At 42.1% G+C, this 20,471-nt stretch overlaps 1 protein-coding gene across 1 annotated transcript in view; it reads left to right on the top strand.

Moving 5' to 3' along the window:
- DMXL2 (Dmx like 2) overlaps nt 1-20,471 on the top strand; it is a gene marked incomplete at its 5' end in the record, with an annotated part of 67,057 nt that overhangs the window by 39,544 nt on the left and 7,042 nt on the right. Inside the window, 10 exons of the mRNA XM_018571467.1 lie at nt 1,829-1,962; nt 6,718-6,803; nt 8,974-9,175; nt 10,430-10,547; nt 12,641-12,727; nt 13,133-13,254; nt 13,332-13,470; nt 14,638-14,698; nt 14,787-14,914; nt 17,297-17,374. Of these exons, the coding sequence (XP_018426969.1) occupies nt 1,829-1,962; nt 6,718-6,803; nt 8,974-9,175; nt 10,430-10,547; nt 12,641-12,727; nt 13,133-13,254; nt 13,332-13,470; nt 14,638-14,698; nt 14,787-14,914; nt 17,297-17,374 (1,155 nt within the window). The remainder of the gene's footprint in view (nt 1-1,828; nt 1,963-6,717; nt 6,804-8,973; nt 9,176-10,429; nt 10,548-12,640; nt 12,728-13,132; nt 13,255-13,331; nt 13,471-14,637; nt 14,699-14,786; nt 14,915-17,296; nt 17,375-20,471) is intronic.

Raw genomic sequence — 20,471 nt, 5'->3', positions numbered from 1 at the left:
GATACATACCTGTGCCATGGTCTGCAGGAGTTTTCAGAGTTTCTGGATGATATTTTTCTTTCCATCAAATGCACCTGCACATTCGATCCCCATAGACTCATACAGTGCCATACCTGGGTATGAGGATCAAATGCAGTCACAGACAGGGGACAGTAGACTATGGTTGCAGGCCCTGTCAGATTGCATCTGGAGGAAGGGGGTTACCTTAGATCAGGAAGTGGGGGGGACTAGACCCAAAGGATAACTGCTTTTTAAAAAGTACATTTATCCTTTTTATTATAAAAAAAGAATTGTCAGTAAATTGCATAGTTAGCTACAGAGGCATACTGCAGATACTTCTTTATTTGAGGCACAATTAGTCTGACTGAAACCCCAGACTATGTGTACATTTTAGCGTGATCTATTGAGTTCTGTAAACGGGCTTCTTTCATTACAGAAGCAAGCTGAGAGTCTGAAAAACTTAAAAATGAGCCCAAAGCTCCAGCTGCTAGCTCAAAATCAGAACAGTAAATATTAATAATGCAGTATTTCATATTTATCTGACTGAAAAGGAAAAATAATTACATTTCGTTTTGCAATCCTAACCTTAATAAAGACAAAAATTATCCACAAAATCACTAAATTTCATGTGCCTGCGATTTTAACTTGTCAATGTCTAATTAGTTAATAATGGTAGAAGGTAACTGTCCACTGACTAAACCGGCACGTTCATTATAAATGTAGGTCATTGCAACACTTTTTTTTCACTTGATACCTTGCCCATATACATGCCCCCATACAAGTATGTGCATGCTAAAATATTTTCATAACCCTGTAATAATATGCATAAAGTAACGTTTCCGTAAAAGATTAGTCCGATGAAATTTCTGGTTTAAGTGTTAAAGATACGTTCTTAAACTCAAACAATTCTTAGCATGTCTTTTGGCATTTGTAGTATCTTGTTAATTCATTTTCTTAATAAGCTTACTGACGGAGTTACATTGTGCATCACTGTTTGACCCATTCAGCAGACAAAATATCTGAAGGTTATGCATCTACCATGATCCCTTTGCCTCCGTTTTTCTCCATCAGACACAATATTTGCCTCTGATATTGGCTACATGTTTGATGGTGATCTGTGATATTCTATATTCCATTCCATCTGTGTATTTTTAAGATCGAGGGCTCATATGGATACGTCTGTAGCGGTCAATTACACTTCAGTGATTTTTTTTAGTTTTGATTCTCTATAAGTTCTGATTTATAAATGTAGATACATTATACCCTGTTGGTTAGAAAGCATTATGGCTTTCTGCAGGCAAAACAGAAATGTCAGTTATAACTATACAGCATAAAATGTATTAACATTTGTCTTAAAATTTGTACATTTGGGGACTTGTATTAGGAAATAATGCAATTGCTTGCATACAATGTGGTTCCATACTGCAGTGAACTCTCTATCATTATGAGACCTTGATAACAGTACTCTGTCCCTGAAACATCAGTACATACGGTTGCCATGTCACCGGATTAAATCACCCAGTCTCAGAGTGCTGGCCTTTCCTGTGTCACCGTTGCCCCCTCCTCCAGTTGTAAGCCATAGAGTTGGAGGTGGGTATGTATGCATGCTATGTAGTACTGTATAGTTGTGCTATAGATTGTTCTGAGAATTGAATATCATTGGCTAAGTTTGGCTAGCCTGAAAAATTGGCTCACAATACAAGCTTATAACTTTAGGAAGCAGAAGTTACATACTAGTTTGACACATTAATATGCTAATTTGACCTTTGAATGGTATTTTATCCCAGTGAAATGCTGATCTTCCTCTTTCTTCTGCTTTTTACTACAGCCATTCCTTCCTCTGTCTGACAGTGGATTTATTTACGACTCAGATGAAAGTATTCCGAGTGATGACGATGAGGATGATGATGCATTTCTGTCTGATACACAAATACAAGAACACACCAATTCCAGTTCTTACAGGTAAAAGAGGTGATGTATTCACTACGATGTACATATGCAATTGTGCTGTAAGTGATTGTACAGCGGCCAGCTGTTTACAAATCTTATTGTGCCACTTGTGTCTGAAGTAGCATGAGTAGAAACAGGGACACCGGCACTCCAAATGCATCTATTTATTGACGTAGATGCAGCATACCACACTGGTGATACTGAAGTAGCAGGAGAAGGCAGTAAAGTCAATAGATGGTGTCAGAACTGTAGGGCTGTTTGAACGTTTTGAAGTAGATATTAGGATGGGCGAATACAAAGATGGATGCAGTGAAATATAATTGCTTGGCATGGGCCAGGGTGTCTTTTTGGGAAGAAAGCATGAATTTCAAGTATATGGAGTAGGCATGCAAATTTTCCCCAAAAGAGAATGGTAATGCTGACCCATGCCGAAAAAATACATTTGTGTTTATAAAAATGTGTTTCCAGTAGCTGAAAGGTAACCTGTGCTGAGAGAAATATGGAGAATATCATTGCCAACCTCTTGCTGAAAATACTGGTTTCCTGTTTGTCTTCCGGCTTGCTGGAACGCACCACAATCGCTTACAAACGTTCCCCCTGCGTTCCGGGGCAGGAGGGGCATGGCTGTGCATTGAAGTCAATGGCACCGCAGCCACGCCCTCCCCACCCCTGCCCGCAGTGCGATCAGACACGTGGCAAACGCGAAAAATGCTGCATGCTCTATTTTTTAGTTTGCAGTGGAAAGGAACGCAGGCACTGTTTTGCCATGTGTCCGATCGCACTGCTGGCGGGAAGCCGTGGCTGCGGTGCCATTGACTTCAATGCACTGTCAGAACGCAGGGGGAAGTTTTGTGAGCGAATGCGTTGTGTTCCAGCGGCTAGCGCTCTGGAACGCAACGCAATTGGTGTGAACAAGCCCTTCATTGCTTTTTAAAATTACTGACCCAGTTTTTCGGCGGTGGAATGTGTAACAGGTCACGTGGTCACACATTTTAAAGTAATCCCGCCCAGTTTTTTGGCGGTGGAATATGTGACAGGCAAAAGGTGAAGAATTCCAACGCTTTCTCAGCTGTTCCATCGTATGTGCAGGAGTGGGATCTCACATTCCACAAAGTCGGATAGAAGTGATATTTCAGGACCGGTCAGCTGTTCCAGGGCAGATTGGTTCTCCTGCAAATACAATCTGCGATGCCGATCCGCCCTGGAACAGCTGAGAAAGCATTGGAATTCTTCACCTTTTGCCGGTCACATATTCCACCGCCGAAAACTGGGTGGGATTACGTTACAATGTGTGACCGCTCACACATTCCAACCCAGTCACAATCTTTGATAGAACACCGGCTCACTTTTTTGTGGGGCAGGAGGGGGCGGTCCATTGAAGTGAATGGCACCGTAGCCACCCCCTCCGGCCGCACGGGATCGCAAGGCACAATATGCCCGCGGTCTGGTTCGCTCTGAACAAAATAGTGCTTGCAGAATTTTGTTTGGACCAGACCGCAGGCCTAATGTGCCTTGCAATCCCACGCGGCCGATCGCATTGCGGCCGCAGGGGGTGGCTTTCAGGTGCCATTCACTTCAATTGATCGCCACGCCCCCTCCTGCCCCACAAAAAAGTGAGCCGACCGTAATGCGAGGTAGTGCGTTCTGGCCAGAATAGGGCCGGAACGCACTGCATCTGGTGTGAATGAGGCCTTAAACACAAGCGTCCCGCTAAGGCATATGTGAAGGTGAGGGGGTGGTGCACTGCCACAAGGTAGGTTTTCTAACCTGTCCGATTGCGTTTTTCCCCAAATAGTCCTGTCAGCTGCCAGTGTTTGCAGGAGAACCCACAAACAAGATATCCTACTATCTTGGCTGTTTAACAGCTCATGTGCTGAAACATACTTCACAAGTGAGATCAGATTACACAGACTGCTAGAAGACTCAGAAGGTGACAATCCCTCCATTTGTCCTAGCAGATAGGGAACCGTCTGGTTTACTCGCTTGTACACCAATGATCGCAAGCATGCCCCTCTGAGGGGCGGGCTTCCGATCACCGCAATGCCGAACGGGCAGTGTGCGCTTGCGCACACCGGCCCGTGTGGCTTTTATCTTGCGAACATGCCACAAACCTGCCGAAAATCGCACAATGTTCGGCTGGTTTTCGAACATGTTCCTAAGATCGTAGAGGTTGCACGCAGTAGTAGAGGTCGCATGCCTTCCACACACCTTACGATAATCGTACGATCACGGGATTTACCACGATTATCGTAAGGTGTGTGGGCACCTTGAAGGTGCCCATACACCTTACAACCATTGCAATACTTTTTTCTTGCGATGGTTGTAAGCTAATTAAAAGCTCGTACGATCTGACCATCTTGGACAGGCAGATCCTACTTGCGATCACCGAAATGCTGAACGAGCAGTGTGCACGTGCGCACACCGGCCCATTCCGCAGTTGTCGAACGAGCAGGCTACAAACACGCCGACAATCGTACAATTCTCGGCGGGTTTTCTAGCATGCTGGGTCGACAAAAGACGTGCGAGCGTACAGTAAAAACGGGTGCACGCCTTCCATACACCTTGCGATTATCGTACGATCACGGGATTTTTCGCGATTATCGTACGATAATCGCAAGGTGTATGGGCACCTTAACAAGTACTGGATCCTACTCCTAACATTAATTGGTTGACATACTGGTTTGCATAAAGCTGGCCATACACCTTATAACCATCGCACGACTTTTGTTGTGCGATGGTTGTAAGGTAATTAAAATCTTGTACGATCTGCCCATCTAGGACAGGCAGATAGTACTTGCGATCATCTCGCTGAGGTCTTCCGTTGATTCCAATGCTGAGCATGCAGTGTGCGCTTGCGCACACCTGCCCGTTCGGCATTTGCCGAGCACGCCACTAACCCGCCGAAAATCGTACGATTTTCGGCAGGATTTCAAGCGTGCTCGGAAGACAAAAGACGTGTGACCATATAGTAGAAACGTTTGCACGCCTTCCATACACCTGCCGATTATCGTACAATCACGGGATCGCCCGCGATTATCATACGATAATCGGCAGGTGTATGGGCACCTTAAGAGGAGTAGGTATACGGTTAATAACACAGCTCTATAGTGCAAGTAGAGGACCGTCTGTCACTATTTAGGACCCATTCACACCATGTCCGGATCAGATCCAGTACGTTACGTTTTTCTCCCCCACCAAAAATGCTCCCCTATGTATTTGTATGGGATTTCTGGGCTCTGTTCACGCCAGTGCAGTCCGTTCTGGTGGAGGGGGGAAAAATACTGCATGTCATATTTTCTCTGCACTGCAACATGCAAAAACGCAGTAGAACACACTGGAACACAACAGCAAGGATAAATAACACTTATCACCTTTGAATACACATATGAATGAATGAAAAAAACTTTTCTGAATGTGGCCACCAGTCCTCGTTTAACCGCCTCCTGGCCGGCCGTTGTAAAAATACGGCCGGCCGGGGAGCTTCCTAGATCTGAGCGGGCGTATTTAAACGTCCCGTAAGCCACTCCCACGCGCGTGAGTGGAAACCTGCCCAAAATTAAAAGCGGTGCGAGCCCGGGACCAGCATGGTGGCTCTGTGAAAGGGGATCAGAGGGATATCCATACACCATCTCCCTCTTGTCCCCTCTCCAGTGTGTCAGAATGCGGACGTGATGTATATTACATCACTTCCGCATTCTTGTGTCACTCTTCAGCTTCAGATGCTTTGCTAGAGCCCTATATGATGACAATAAAGTTAAGTGGGGAAAAAAAGTATAACTTTTTTTATTTTATTTTTCAAGTCCCCACCCATACATACACGCATGTGTCAGGTGCGTATATGTGCGAAAACAACGAATGCACCCATTACGCCACACATGTTGCATATCCCCGCGAACGTCGCAGTGAGAGCAATCATTCTAGGGCCATTAATCACTGATAACACTAAAGTGATGAGCGGTAAAATGAAGCTTTTAAAGCGTCGCCTATGGTCAATTTTTGGTATGGTAGCTTTTTGCAATTTCGCGGGTGCGCACAATTTTAAAGCTTGACATGTTTGGTGTCTATTTACCCGACGTGACCCCGCCTTTTATATTTTACCAAAAAAATGGGTAATAATAATTGTATTACATAATGTAAAAAAAAAAATTCCAAAATTTTCAGTAATAAGTACTGAAAAATGGCCTGGTCAGGAAGGGGGTCTAAACACCTGGTCAGCAAGCAGTTAAAGTCCAAAATTGACCATCCAATTCTCTTAGCTTCAAGTGTGGTTGCACCCAAAAACAATGTCTCCTGTGAGCACGTTGTCTCAGGATTGCAATAGCCATCACAAAGAACATGCCTGCATACAAATAAAACATGTCTGTTCACCAGCTTACTCACACAAAGGGAAGTGCTACGGAATGAAGAAGGAAGTAGCCTCAGAATAATCTGCATAATGACGGCCCCAAAAAAAGCACTGGAACGCGTCACAAATGCATCAGAAATGCACCGCATTTGCAGAAAAATAATTAATAGAGATGACCAAGTATATACAGTAATGAGGAATTCATTAAAGTTAAAATGATAGGAATTCCACTTTCTGATATCCTTAATTCAAATGTTAAAAAGAAAAAAAATGAGCTGTATAATATAAATAGGCAACAAGGTATGAAGCAACAACTATGCAATGGAGTAGTGTACATGAAAGTTTAGAGGCTGTTTGACTTGCTTTGTGTTGCGTTTCTTCAGATGAATGTTCCATTGAGTTGTTGCTGTTTTTTTTTCCAGCTGGACTCTCATACGACTAGCAATGGTGAAGCTTGCAGTTCATAATCTCAAGAATTTCTTTCCAATTGCTGGACTGGAATTAACAGGTTGGTCTTTCTCTTTTCCCCATGCTTTCTCAAAAATGTAAATAAATAGCACCCCTCTCCCAGTACTTTTGTGTTAATATGAGGGAGGGTTGAGCAAGCGATTCCCTGCATTACTTTCAATTAAAAAAATATATATATCTATCTGCACACACGCCAAAATAGCTTTTCTTCCACATTCAACAAACATTCCTTGACATTCTGGTCCATGTTGACGAGATTAAATCATGCAATTTGCAAAAACTTGTCAGCTGCACATTCATGCTGCAGATCACCCATTCTACCACATCCCCAGTGTATTCTTTTGGATTCTAATCCAGTGACTACCCTACTCTCTGTGTGCCTCATCAGAAATTGGAATTCATCGGACCAGTCTTCAACGGTCCAGTTTTGGTAAGCCTGTTTCCACTGCAGCTTTACCATTCTGACAGGTTGGCTGACGGGAGTGAAATTACATTGGGTGTTTTGCTGTTGTAGCTCATCCCCCTGAGGTCTGGTTCACATCTGCACGTCCTGGGAACGTGTGGTTGTGTGTGTTTGCGCACTGCGTTTGCCACGTGGACTCATTGATTGGAATGGGGTCATATCCTGCACCTTTGTGTGCAACGCGTGTGACTTCTTTTTCTGCCGTGCCATTTGCCGGCTGCGTTCGGGGTGCCATTAGAAATGGCACCACAAGCGCATTTTTGCACGTGATTCCGCAAACGCACGGTGATCGCAGGCGAAAATGCGCAAATCACACGTTCTTGGAACGCCCAGTTGTGAACCAGGCCTCAGGGTTCTGAGATGCCTTTATGCTCACACAGTTATAAAGAGTGGGTCTTTCTGTCAGCTGGAGCCAGTCTGGCCATATTTTCCTGACATCTCTCTTCAGCATGGCATCCCATCCATATAACGGTTGCTCACTGGATGTTTCTTTGCACTAAAGTAAACTAAGTAAACTAGAGAGTTTTGTGTGAAAATCCGAGTAGATCAGCATTACCCGGTCACCGAGATCACATATTTTTTACCATTCTGACTTTTTAAAGCTTCTGACCTGTATCTGCATAATTAAATGCATTGTACTGCTATCACGTGTTCCAAGGAAGGAAACCAGCAATAGGGTCATGAGCAGACAAGGCTCATTGATGCGCGTGCAGAGCAAAGGCTGGCCCATGTAGTTCGGTCCAATAAAAGAGCTACTGTAGCTCAGATTGCTGAAAAAGTTATTGCTGGTTCCAATAGAAAGGTGTCTGAACACACAGTGCATTGCAGTTTGTTGCGTATAGGACTGCGTAGCCATAGACCGCTCAGGGTGCCAATCCTGACCCGTGTCCACTGCCAAAGGTGCCTGCAGCGGGCTTAAGAGCATCAGAACTGGACCACGGAGCAATGGAAGAAGGTGGCCTGGTCTGATGGATAGCGTTTTCTTACATCATTTGGATGGCCGGGTACGTGTGTGTCGCTTACCTGGCAGAAGAGATGGCACTAGGATGCACTATGGCAAGAAGACAAGCTGGCGGAGGTGGTGTGATGCTTTGGGCAATGTTCTGCTTGGAGACCTTGGCTACTGCCATTCATGTGGCTATAACTTTGACACATACCACCTACCTAAATATTGTTGCTGACCAACTACACCCCTTCATGGAAACAATATTCGCTGATGGCAGTTGCCGCTTTCAGCAGGGTAATACGCCCTGCCACACTACAAAAATGGTTCAAGAATGGTTTGAGGAACTCAAAACCAGTTTGAGGTGTTGACTCGGCCTCCATATCTTAATCCAATTGGGCATCTAATGGAGGCCCCACATCACAACTTACAGGATCTGCTTCTGATGGCTTGGTGTCACATACCGCAGCATACCTTCAGAAGTCTAGTGGCATTCATACCTCGATGGATCAGGGCTGTTTTGCCGGCAAAAGCGGGACCTAGTCAATATTAGGGCTGATCAGTGTGTATATATATATATATAGATAGAGAGGCTTCACATTTAGCTTTTACGTTATTTTTGTTTTGCCAGTATTCATGATTTACTGCATTACTTTGCATTTATCGACATTAAACCTCATCTGCCACATTAATGCCCACTCCCCTATTTTATCCAGGTCCTCCTGTAATGTTATAGTGTCTATAATATAATGCCTTGTACAAATTATAAAATCTTGTTTTTTTGTGGGGTTTTTTTTTATTTAGACCTACCTGTTAAGTCCCCACTTGGCATTGCTGTTGTCAAAAACCTAGAAAAGTGGGAGCAGATTCTGCACGAGAGAATGGACCAGTTTGGGGGCCCCCCTCCTAATTATATAAATACCATTCCAAGTGAACTGGCTGTTGGTGCGGGACCTGCTATTCTTAGGCATAAAGCAATGCTGGATCCTGAAAATACACCATTCAAGTGAGTAGCATTGGCCTCCTGTGTTAAATGTAAAATATTTAAGGACTACTAAATGTTATATTACTCGACCAATTATATGCTGTAATATTTTCATAAATCTATTTTAACTAATAACACAGCTTTTTTTCTTTTTTTTTGCCCCAATGTCCGTTATATTGGTTTTGGGGTCATTGTTTTTTAAATAATAAGCTTTTAAACTGATATTTTATGCCTTTTTATGTTTATGAAATGCACCATTGACACTCATTTTGCATTTGATATTTTCTGAGGAGAGCGAGAAGGCAAAGTAAAAGCATTTTGATTTTAGACTCCATTCACAGCTGTGATCATATGAGACTTACAAACCCCTGTGCAGCTGTTTGCAGCCCGTTCGCATGTATCGCAGCAGATCGCCTGAGTTTCACTGAGGAATTTGTGAGGGTCATGTAATCTGCCCCATTCACAGGAGTAAATGGGGCCATAAACGGTCTTTTGTTGAAAGTCTGTGTGGAGCTATGCAGAGCCAAGAGTGAGGAGAAGGGACGGTCATTTAGGTGCATGTGTGTATAATTTGAGCTTTAGCTTTTGAGCTTTGTAAACAGCAGAGCAGTTAAGATTAGCCAAGTAAGCACGTGGAATTGTCCACCTCCTGGCTCAGAACTGTAAATCTGAAATATTTATTTGCAATACTTCATATAAAGCTGACTATAATTTTTTTAAGGAGGACCATGGGGTGAGTGAAAATCACTCATCCTCATAGTTTGAGACGATGTGTGACAATGAAACTGTCCAACGTCGGCTCAATAGATCGGGATGTGAGCGAATGCATACTGTCGCTTGCTCACTTCTCGATCATCTCCCTGCAGAGAGCTTTCAGTCGCCGCTCCCTGCAGGGACTCTCCCCTCTCCGATCCTCTAACGCTGACTGGAGGAACGGGAGGGGGCAGAGCCAACTGTCATTCACGCAGCTGGGTGGATCTCGGCAGCATTGTCAGGATCCATCCCGGCTGCGGCCGTCTCAGTGTACCGCGAGCTGTAGCTTGCGATATACTGAGCTTTTGGTCACAGGAGGACGCTGGTATATGTCCTCCCGTGACCCTTAAGAGAACTATGGCAAAAACACTAACCCCATAGTTCTCTTTTAAAAATAAATGTTTCAGTCTAGAAAATATTGAAGACAATGTATAGACAAAAACATTCTACATTGCCTTTAAAGATGTGACCGTTCATATTAAACATGTTCGTGCTAAAACACTCTTGCAATCTTTGATACAGATCCAAAGATTATTCTGCACTTCCTGTGAAACGTCTTTGGCATTACCTGGTCAAACAAGAAATTCTGCAGGAATCATTTATAAAATATATCTTCACAAAGAAGAGAAAGCAGAGTGAGGTAAACACTGGGACACAAACCTGTCTTTACGTTGTACATTCCTCTTTATTTGTGTGTGCTTTGGTTTTGCTTTTAGTGCCTGATTTGATTACGATCAATTTGGAGAGCTGTATGTTATGTTTGTTTTTATTTTTGGCAAAATATAAAATGGCTACAAAGACCAAACTGCTCTGTTTAAAGGGTTTGCTACTGCTTTAAGTCTTTTACAGCTAGCTCTTGTGCCCCTGATAGCATCAATGACCATTCAGCATAACTCCCAAGTGCTGTGTTATAAAATGGACGCGACTTGTTTATCATACAACCTTCACTAGCACTACACTGCGACTCCTGATAATCCTTGCTGTAAAGTTCAACTTCAGACAGAAGGAGAAATCGATGATCTGCCAGTGCATTTCAGAAAACATTGCAACTGTGCTAAATTCTGAAAATCCAATTTCCTATATCGCAGATGCATGTAATCTTGTGCATCTTATTGCAGGAGCCTAACATCCTCGCTGGTTAAAACTGAGCTTTGTATCCCATGATTCTATGCAGCAACCGTGCATTACAACAATGCAGGCCAGAGATTCGTAAGCTTACCATACACTCGATTCCCCCATCCATATTAACAGCATCGTTGGGGGATTACCCCCAGTCTTCCATTATATTCTGAACGATTGGCTGCAGTCACTGTTCAGCCGCGATTTTTATATTCGAATGAAAAATCTACAGTTCTTGTCCGAGCTGGGAGATGGGTTAGTCCCAACAGAGCCAGGCACTGTTTAATTTCGGTGGTCCGAATCCAGAAACCGTGGATGGGTAGACTGTGTTGCCTGTATGCATTTCAGTGCTTCATTTTTTTTTATTGGCAGCCAGAGTGAAGGGTATAGTTTAAGGGGAATTTTTCTTCACAAATAGGAAACCCCTTGTATTATGTTATGAGAGCAGTTGTTTTACCAGCAGCTTAAAATATGTAGAGCACTTTCTTAAGTTCCATAATTTATTTTGTAAATGGTAAGTATGTTTAAAAACATGCAGCAACGGAAAGATCTGTAAGTATGATGTTCCTGCTGTAGTGTTTCTCTTTAACATTTAAGACTTGTGTATGTATTTAATTTTGTGTGATTTGCTCATTGTCCGTAGTCTAAAGATGTGCATTTATTGTGCATGACAATACATTATCCGTATTTGTCATGCTAATAAGATGGTTTCCAAATTGTGATCTGGAATGTCTCATTCTTTGTTTTTTTCTTGTATGTGTTTGTGCATGTGTTTTCGTGTTTGTGACTGTGTGGTGTCATGTAGTCTGTAGAAGACAATGCGGAGCGTGTCAGAGTAGACTCCGTAACAGATCTTCAGAAAAATCAGGTAGTATGTCTTACCAAGGCTCCTTCTCCTCTAGCACTCACCTCCATGTTCACTGGTACCAGCATTTTATGTCTTCCATTATAGCTGTGGTGTCTTCTGGGTGACAGGTATTTCATTGCCTTTATTCACATTGCTGATGGTGTGCATTAAATCCTCAAAATGTTAAATATATTGGGAAATCTTATTATGCTGGCCCTAGACATGCATGCATGGCTAATGCTACAAACTTACATACGTATATGACAGGCAGAAACCCACAACACTACCACTTATCTCTGCCTGTCAGTCGCAGTCAAGGAGAGAACATCTCTGCTAATATCTCCACCATTGGCAGTGGTGGTCAAAGGAACTTTCCTCCATTCATCTGTTCCCCTTAGGTTGCCCTGGTTTCATCCAGCCCTACCTAAATCAAAAGAATCTAATGTCTGCACCCTAATCCATACTAAAACAAAAGAAGATGCTTACCCTCAGCAAGAACCGAGAATGCAAAACTCGCAGATTGGTCTTTTCTGGCTTCTATGTTAGTTTTCTGCTTTTAACTGCTTTTCTAGAACTTTTTTCCAGTATTTTGTGTACTTTGGTATGGGGGGATTCCTTTCTATGTCTAACATCCATAAATCTGCTATATCCGTAAAGTGCTGGAACAAGTGAACACTGCATGTGTTAAAACTTGTTGTACGTGTGCTTCAAGGAAAAGAATACTCCTAGACTTGCTGTTTTGATGCCGGAAATCTTCTTTCTTGTAGGTTGAAGCTGATCTCGGTTACCCAGGTGGAAAAGCAAAAATCATTCACAAGGAGTCTGACATTATAATGGCTTTTGCTGTTAACAAGGTAAATGCCTCGGAAATTTAAATGCAGAACTGTGCCTTTTATATTTTAGTACTCCCATAGGAAAGCTGATTTAGGGAAGCAATACTTCATGCTTTTTAAAGCGGGTTACAGCACAGAAAGATTATATACCCATTAACACTGTGCACTGTATTAATCCAAACGCATGATAAAACATACCTACAGGTGTCTGTTTTTCTCAACACAAGTGCAAATGGTTGACATCTGCGCTCTGCACTATCTTGGTGCGTTTAGGTGCCATTCAAATTGAATCGAACTGCAACACATTGCACTTAACTGTTAGAATGGTGAGGCATAATCAAATGTGCGTGTACTGCAGTGATGTGCTCTTGTTTTTTGACCTGGCATACACTGTAAACAAAGCCCTTTTGTATGTGTTTCATCTAGGCAAACTGCAATGAGATTGTCCTTGCCTCTACACATGATGTACAAGAACTTGATGTGTCAGTTCTCCTGGCTGCCCAGCCTTACGTGTGGATTGGAGAAGAATATGACAGAGAATCTAAAAGGTTTTTTTTTTACTCCACATCCCATTCTGTTGTTTTGAAATGTAGAAAGGCAATAAAAAAGCTGTCTTTTTTCCTAGTTCTGATGACCTTGATTTCAGAGGATCAATGACTGCCATTCATCAGACAGGCGTAGCTTCTTTTAACCTTGGGCAGATGCAAGCCTCTTCATCCATGCCGTGGCTAGGAAGTGGACAGACAAGCACTGGAGCTGGCATTGTAGGCATTTTTCATTATTTATTGCTAGGCGCACACACACACCATTGCCCCTTAGCCATTCATAAACTGATGGTTTAATTAAATTGAGTAATGTGCTTCGTTATAGGTGGAGCTGTTTTTACATTTTAAAGCACATACTTAGCAATGTGGCTTCAGCTTTTTATCTGAAAGTACCGTTTTTTCGTGTTTTTATTCACAACTGTGTCTGATAGCCTGCATTGAGTTATGAATTTGATGTATGGGGGCTTGTTTTCCTCCAGGTGCATGTTACAGTGCAAGCAAAATTGAGATGGTGTCTTTTAATCATGCAACACACCTTTAACCCAAAGCGTTCTGGTGGGAGCAAACCTGGAAATATACTAAACATGAACTGTAAAAATGATTGTTGGAAGCCAACTGGCTGCTAGATGCAATAAGAAATATTACCTTTAGCGGGTGTTTCATAAATTAGGCCCTATGTGTGTTCACAAGTCCATGTTCCTCTACATTTCGAAATGTAAAATGTATTGGATGTTATACCAAGAAGCCAAGTGCCTCGACGATGTGTTTTGTTCTTGGATGGAGAGCTGTTTATCACCAGCTGTCTTGTGACGTTCCAGTAATTACTTTATGGACCTTGTGTATTAATGTGCACTCTAAAGGTGCTCATAGACTGCGCGATCCCGCGGTCGTACAAGAATCGTGCAGTGTATGGAAGGCGTGCGACCGTACAGTAGAAACGGTCGCACGCCTTCCATACACTGCACGATTCTTGTCTTCCGTCGAACAAGCAGGCTGGAAAACCCGCCGGGAATCGTACGATTCTCGGCGAGTTAGTGGCCTGCTTGTTCGACAACTGCCGACCGGGCCGGTGTGCGTACACGCACACTGCCCGTTTGCAGTCATCGGAAACCCGCCCCTCATTGCAGTCATCGCAAGTACGATCTGCCTGTCCAAGATGGGCAGTTCGTACGTTTTTTTAAAGTACTTTACAACCCTCGCAAGACAAAAGTCTTGCGAGGGTTGTAAAGTGTATGGGCACCTTAATGCTGTATTTTTCCTGCTGACCTGTCCAAGACATTCTTCATAAAAACAATATAATTTGCATATCTTTTGTTTTCATTTTTCTGAACTTTTAAAGCATTGTTCATTTCTGGTTTTCTTTTATTTCTGTGTTATTCCTAAAAGCTCATAAAAAGAAATCTGAATAATGTCAAAAGAATGGCCTCACACCCTGTCCACCAATACTGTAAGTATACGATTTAAACTGAAATGTCCTTAAAGAACATGAAACTTAAAACCAGAACATTGACATTGTTTTATCAACTTTTCACTAGATCTTACTGGTGCTCAGGATGGCAGTGTCCGTATGTTTGAATGGAATCGACCACAACAACTTTTATGTTTCCGCCAGGCTGGCAATGCTCGGGTTACCAGGTTATACTTTAACTCCCAAGGCAACAAGGTTAGTTTATTTCATAATGTACTACACTGTTTGGGTTACCACACTTCTCCATGGTTTGGTATTGTGCATCTAGCTGTTGTTCGTTTTTGGTAGGCATGCAAGAGTGAATTATAAATTCTAGAGTAAAGGAAACACATGAGCCATTGAAGAGTCAGCTGAGTTACACTAAAAACAGTGTAAAGCTAGAATCTCATTGCCATGCTTTACTTTCTACCCCAGTTTTCACAAAGCAGGCCCATTCAGCATGTACATGTGACTGCCTTCCTTAACCTTTTGTAAAACTCTGCAGAATAACTTGACATTTACCCCGTTTCACTAAAAAATCACATCAGTATGCAGCTCTGCATGCTTATATGAAATCATCTTACATTCAGTAGTTAAACAAACATTTTTCTTTTACTTACAATTACTGTTTTTCCACTTCCTGGTCCTCTTCGCATTTTGATGTAATCTGTGCCCAAGCAATGCATCCTAGGAAGGTTACATCAGCAGTGCATTGCTGGGAATTCTCATCTGTAATCTCACTAGTTCTCAGGGAAAGGCATTTTCCTCCCCTGAGATGATCTTCATGCTCATATGTCTTAGTCACATTTGCCAGAGTTCCAGGAAGCAAAGGGAGCTATAGTGATCTGCCCTTAGTAAAAATGGTCACTGTGAGTAGAATGGGGAGGAAAAGAAAAATAAGGTGTGCAAAGAATAAAAAGCCGGCAATTATTTAATAGGGCTGCGGAAATTAACGATTAATTTCTAGATTAATCATTAAACTTTTTGATCGATTAAAATTCTTTTGATCGCTAATGAAAACACTCGCCCCTCCGTCGACTTCCGGGAGTCCCGTCGGAGATCCAGTGATGTCACGGACATTGACGTCACCGGGGAGGAGTCCCTAAGTGGCTCCGTGGATGTCCGTGACGTCACCGGTCTCCTCCCCCTTCCGTTCGTTAGCCGACGGAGCCACTTGGGCCGGTGAGTTTGCCCAAGAAACTTTCTGCACGAGCGCCAGCCAAGGCATTGGCCTATACACATACACCACAGCAATGAAGTAATAAAATAAACTAGGATCACACTAATCCAGCACGTTATTATTCTGAGTTGCCCCACTCAAGCGGCGGCCATATTGAGTGGGGCACGTGAGATTAATAACGTGCTGGATTAGTGTGATCCTAGTTTGTTTTATTACTTTATTGCTGTGCTGTATGTGTATAGGACAATGTAGTTGGATCAGTATGTGCGTTAAAATTAATCGATTTAATCGAACACAAAAATTGTAATCAGTAACAGCCCTATTATTTAAACATTTCTGTTTGTAGATTGTCAAATACGAAACATTTCTAAATGTCTTTGTTGTCATTTCAAAGATATGGGTAACGTATCTGTTTTAATGTCAACTTCTAATATAAATGTTGGCTATGATGAACACCTGCAGAGTATTGCTGTGATGAATTAGCATTGTCACATGTAGAATCTGCTCTGTCTCGGGGTGTAAGCATTAATGATGAACAGCTGGATACTGAAAACAGGATTTGGTTGGTTTACAAAAGTGGACCTAAACTCTAGAACTGAAGATGTACTGTGTTATAGGGAACATTTTTAGAAAAGTTAGTTGTGCCCAAATAATACCCTAAAAATATACAGTTTATCTTGAATTCCGCCAGAAAAATTGCAGTATACTTTGTGGTATGTGAAGGTGCCTAGGAACTCCTGTATATACAATGACATAGAGGTAGCATTACCTTAGATCGTATACTACAGATACACAGCTGACTGCTAGTCTCTCTGCTTACTGTTCTCCTTACTGGAGAATGACATGAAAAGGCAAAGTAAAGGAACAAAGAAAGAAAGGGAATAGGGGTTGGATATAGTATCAGCTTGCTATTCACTTGGACACTATCCGGTACATATGTATTGTGACATTCCTGGATCACTCATAGTATAAAGTACCAGAAGATCACTTTTTTGATGAAAAGATGAGGGCTCATCTAAAACAGAAGAATGGTCAGCACTGTTAATGATATGTCAGCCTGGTACCTGGGATGTATCCTGTGTGGGTGGTAAAAAGAATTGACTTAAAAGAATCCTGTCATGAGAGATGCACATCCTTCCTTTGGCACCCTCCTTCTAAAAAAGGTAATTACTTCTCTGTCTTGCAGATCCAGTGGTCTTAGTGACTAGGAGCAAGCATGCAGATCTATAGTTTGAATTTTACTTGTTGCCTACTTGTACAAAGCATTTGAAGCCATAGACAGTCAGGCAATTAGACATTTTAGACATAGGTCAGTCCTTTGGTCTCTATTTGGATTGGGGATGCTGCTAGTAAGTTCACTTGTCTAATCAATAAGATATATTGATGATTGGTTGGTGTTCTGTTGTTTTACTCTACAGTGTGGTGTTGCAGATGGAGAAGGATTCTTAAGCATTTGGCAAGTAAACCAAACAGTCTCTAATCCAAAACCTTATTTGGTAAGTTGTTGGGAAAATAAATAATTAGTTTGAATATCAGCTTTAGGTTTCATTGTATATATTTTTTTTTCCATATTTACTTTCAAGTTTAGCAACAGCGACTATCGCAAACATCCATTTGCTCTCTTGTCTGGTTTTCACCTAGTCTGTGAAATTTCATCCGTAGATGTCAATTTATCGCTATTAAAAAAAAAAAAATCAGTCTGTAGGCAGCTATGTTTAGGAGAATGATTGCTTTGTCCTCCGATAGCTTTTTAGTCTTCCACGTACATAACACGTCATTGTGAAAGTCATTTTTTCAAACAATTTTCAGTGAATAACAGATCACAAACATGTCTTTACCTGAGTGAGGACCTTCAGAACTATCATTTGAAGCCAGAGCCAAAGTTGTTTCATGCAAGTCCTGGTATTTTTATAAAATGCTCTGCTAGAAACACAATAAGTAGAACTTCTGCTCTGAAGGTAATTTTTGTATGTTTACAGCTGCAAGCGGAATGATAACCGGATTAAACCTTTACAGCATAATTGCTTTAGATGTGTATTCACATTGAAGATGTTGGACCCAATTATAATAACGACTTTTCAGCAAACCTTAAAATTGTTCAGTTGCTGGGGTTTTTCTGTCCCTTCATGGTGGCAGTGGAATTAAGTTACCCTTTTCCTATAAAACCCAGAGCAGCCATTTCAGCAAATCCAATAATATGTATTATAAGCTTTTTGATTGCAGAGTTTGGCATCATATCCATCACGTCAGAATGCTTTGAGTAATATTTGAGGGTTTTGGAGAAATTAAAATGGAATTGCGTGTTCACATGTTTATAGTGTGAACAGGTTTTTGTTACATTTGAAGCAGTGGAAAATAATTGGGCAATAATAAATGTATTGTAACATAATGTAAAAAAAAAAAGTTTTTTTTCCCCACAATTTTCAGTAATTTTTTCCTTGATATAGTAAAAAAAAATTTAAATCTCTGGTGAACAAATACCACCAAAAGAAAGCTCTATGTGTTCCCCCCAAAAAATGGTATAATAGTCATTTCAGTACAGCGTTGCATGACGGAATAAATGTCAAAGTACTGCAGCGCTAAGTACTGACAAATGGCCTGGCCAGGAAGGGGGATCTAAACACCTGGTTAGCAAGTGGTTAAATGGGCCTTTCAGCATTAGGCATCTGATTTTCAGATTTGTGAGGCTGCACCTGGTCTTCTGTTAGTTTTACAAAGTGAATGTTTAGGCCTCATCTGATGCCAGCTTCGGTTCTAAGGTGCTTTAACCGCTTCCCGGCCGGCCGTAGTACAAAAACTGCGGGCCGGGAGCTTTCTGGATGTAACAGGCTGTGTATACACGGCCTGTTAGCCCTGCCCACACGGGCGCGCCGTGCGGCACGAGCGGAAAAGGCACAACATTTATAAACCGGCAGCGATGCCCGTTACCTAGTATAAGCTGCCGGCCCGTGCGGCCCCCCCTCCCGTTGTCACGCTGGTCCTGGGCTCCACTGTGCCCGGTGCAAGCCCAGGACCAGCATAGTGCCACTCTGACAGGGGATCAGAGGGAGGTCGGTACACGAACTCCCTCCGGTGTCAGAATGCGGAAGTGATGTATGTTACATCACTTCCGCATTCTCGTGTCACTCTCCAGCTTCAGACACTGGAGAGAAGCTGATAGCTGATGAAGCAGATCTCTGCTTCATCAGCTTCCTCAGGGGGGTCCTAGGTGACATTAGGGGTCTTGGAGACCCCTGATGTCTCCATAAAGAGGACCTGTCACTTCTTTTGCTATCACATAAGGGGTTTTCTTAGCCCTATATCTGATAACAATAAAGTAAAGTAGAAAAAAAAATTTAAGTTTCACCCAAAAAAAATTAATGTTACACATAAAGAATGTAAAAAACCCAAAAAATGTTGTAAAGTCCCCACCCATACATGCACGCATGCAAACATGCGTCAGGTGCGTATACCTGCGAAAACGACGATTGCCCCCATTACGCCGCACATGTTACATATCTCCGCAAACGTCGCAGTGAGAGCAATAATTCTAGGGCCATCAATCACTGATAACACTAAACTGATGAGCGGTAAAAGCTTTTAAATAGCCGCCTATGGCCAATTTTGGGTATGGTAGTTTTTTGCGGGTGTGCGCAATTTTTAAGCATGACATGTTAGGGGTCCATTTACCCGACGTGACCCCGACTTTTATATTTTACTCAAAAATTGGGTAATAATAAATGTTTCCTAACAATGTAAAAAAAAAACTTTTTTTTTTCAAAATTTTCAGTAATTTTCCCAAAATATAGTAAAAAAATAAAAACCGCAGTGGTGATTAAATACCACCAAAAGAAAGCTCTATCTGTCCCCAAAAAATGGTATAAAATGTATTTCAATACAGCGTTGCATGACACAATAAATGTCAGTCAAAGTACCGCAGCGCTGAATACTGAAAAATGGCCTGGACAGGAAGGGGGTCTGAACACCTGGTCAGCAAGCAGTTAATCAGCTCTGTGAGCTCTACTGAGCTGCTTCGGTTATATTATGGTTTACATTGGCCTGTTAGTAATTTGTTTACTGTGTTGCCCACCTCTCAATTATACTGCTTTTGGATGTCCCAAGGTTCCTAATTTACTATCCTGTATCCCGTAATGTACAATTAAGAAAACGGGATATGTGACTTACCATCATAGATTTTCTGCAGCTCTTTAAAGAGAACAATATTTCCATTTACCTCAGTCTTTCCCACAATCTTATGGGGTTTTTGTTCAAGCACACACAACATTAAGTGGAAACTAATGAACTCACTGCAATATTTTTGTGTAAATACACACATTCTCCATTCACATGTGTGGTTAGGAAAACAAAAACCTGGGACCTCAGTACTGCCACAAAAAAATGCTAAGCACCTAGCCTGCCTGCATATATGTATCCCTCCGCATTGACGGAACACCCACAGACTTTTCCCCCACACTGACCCTGCTACCCATCACGCTTGTCTTGGTGGGCATTTATGAAAGCTGCTATATTTTGATAATAGAATAATGTGATGTGATTTGTCAAAATCAAATTATGTTTTCTCTGTTGTGTTTTAGCAGTTCGTTAAATATATAT

Source organism: Nanorana parkeri, unplaced genomic scaffold, assembly GCF_000935625.1.
Source record: "Nanorana parkeri isolate BGI_ZX_2015 unplaced genomic scaffold, ASM93562v1 scaffold1764, whole genome shotgun sequence".
Lineage (NCBI taxonomy): Eukaryota > Metazoa > Chordata > Amphibia > Anura > Dicroglossidae > Nanorana > Nanorana parkeri.
Note: the sequence above shows the minus strand (reverse complement) of the source record. Positions and strands in the feature narration are given on the sequence as shown.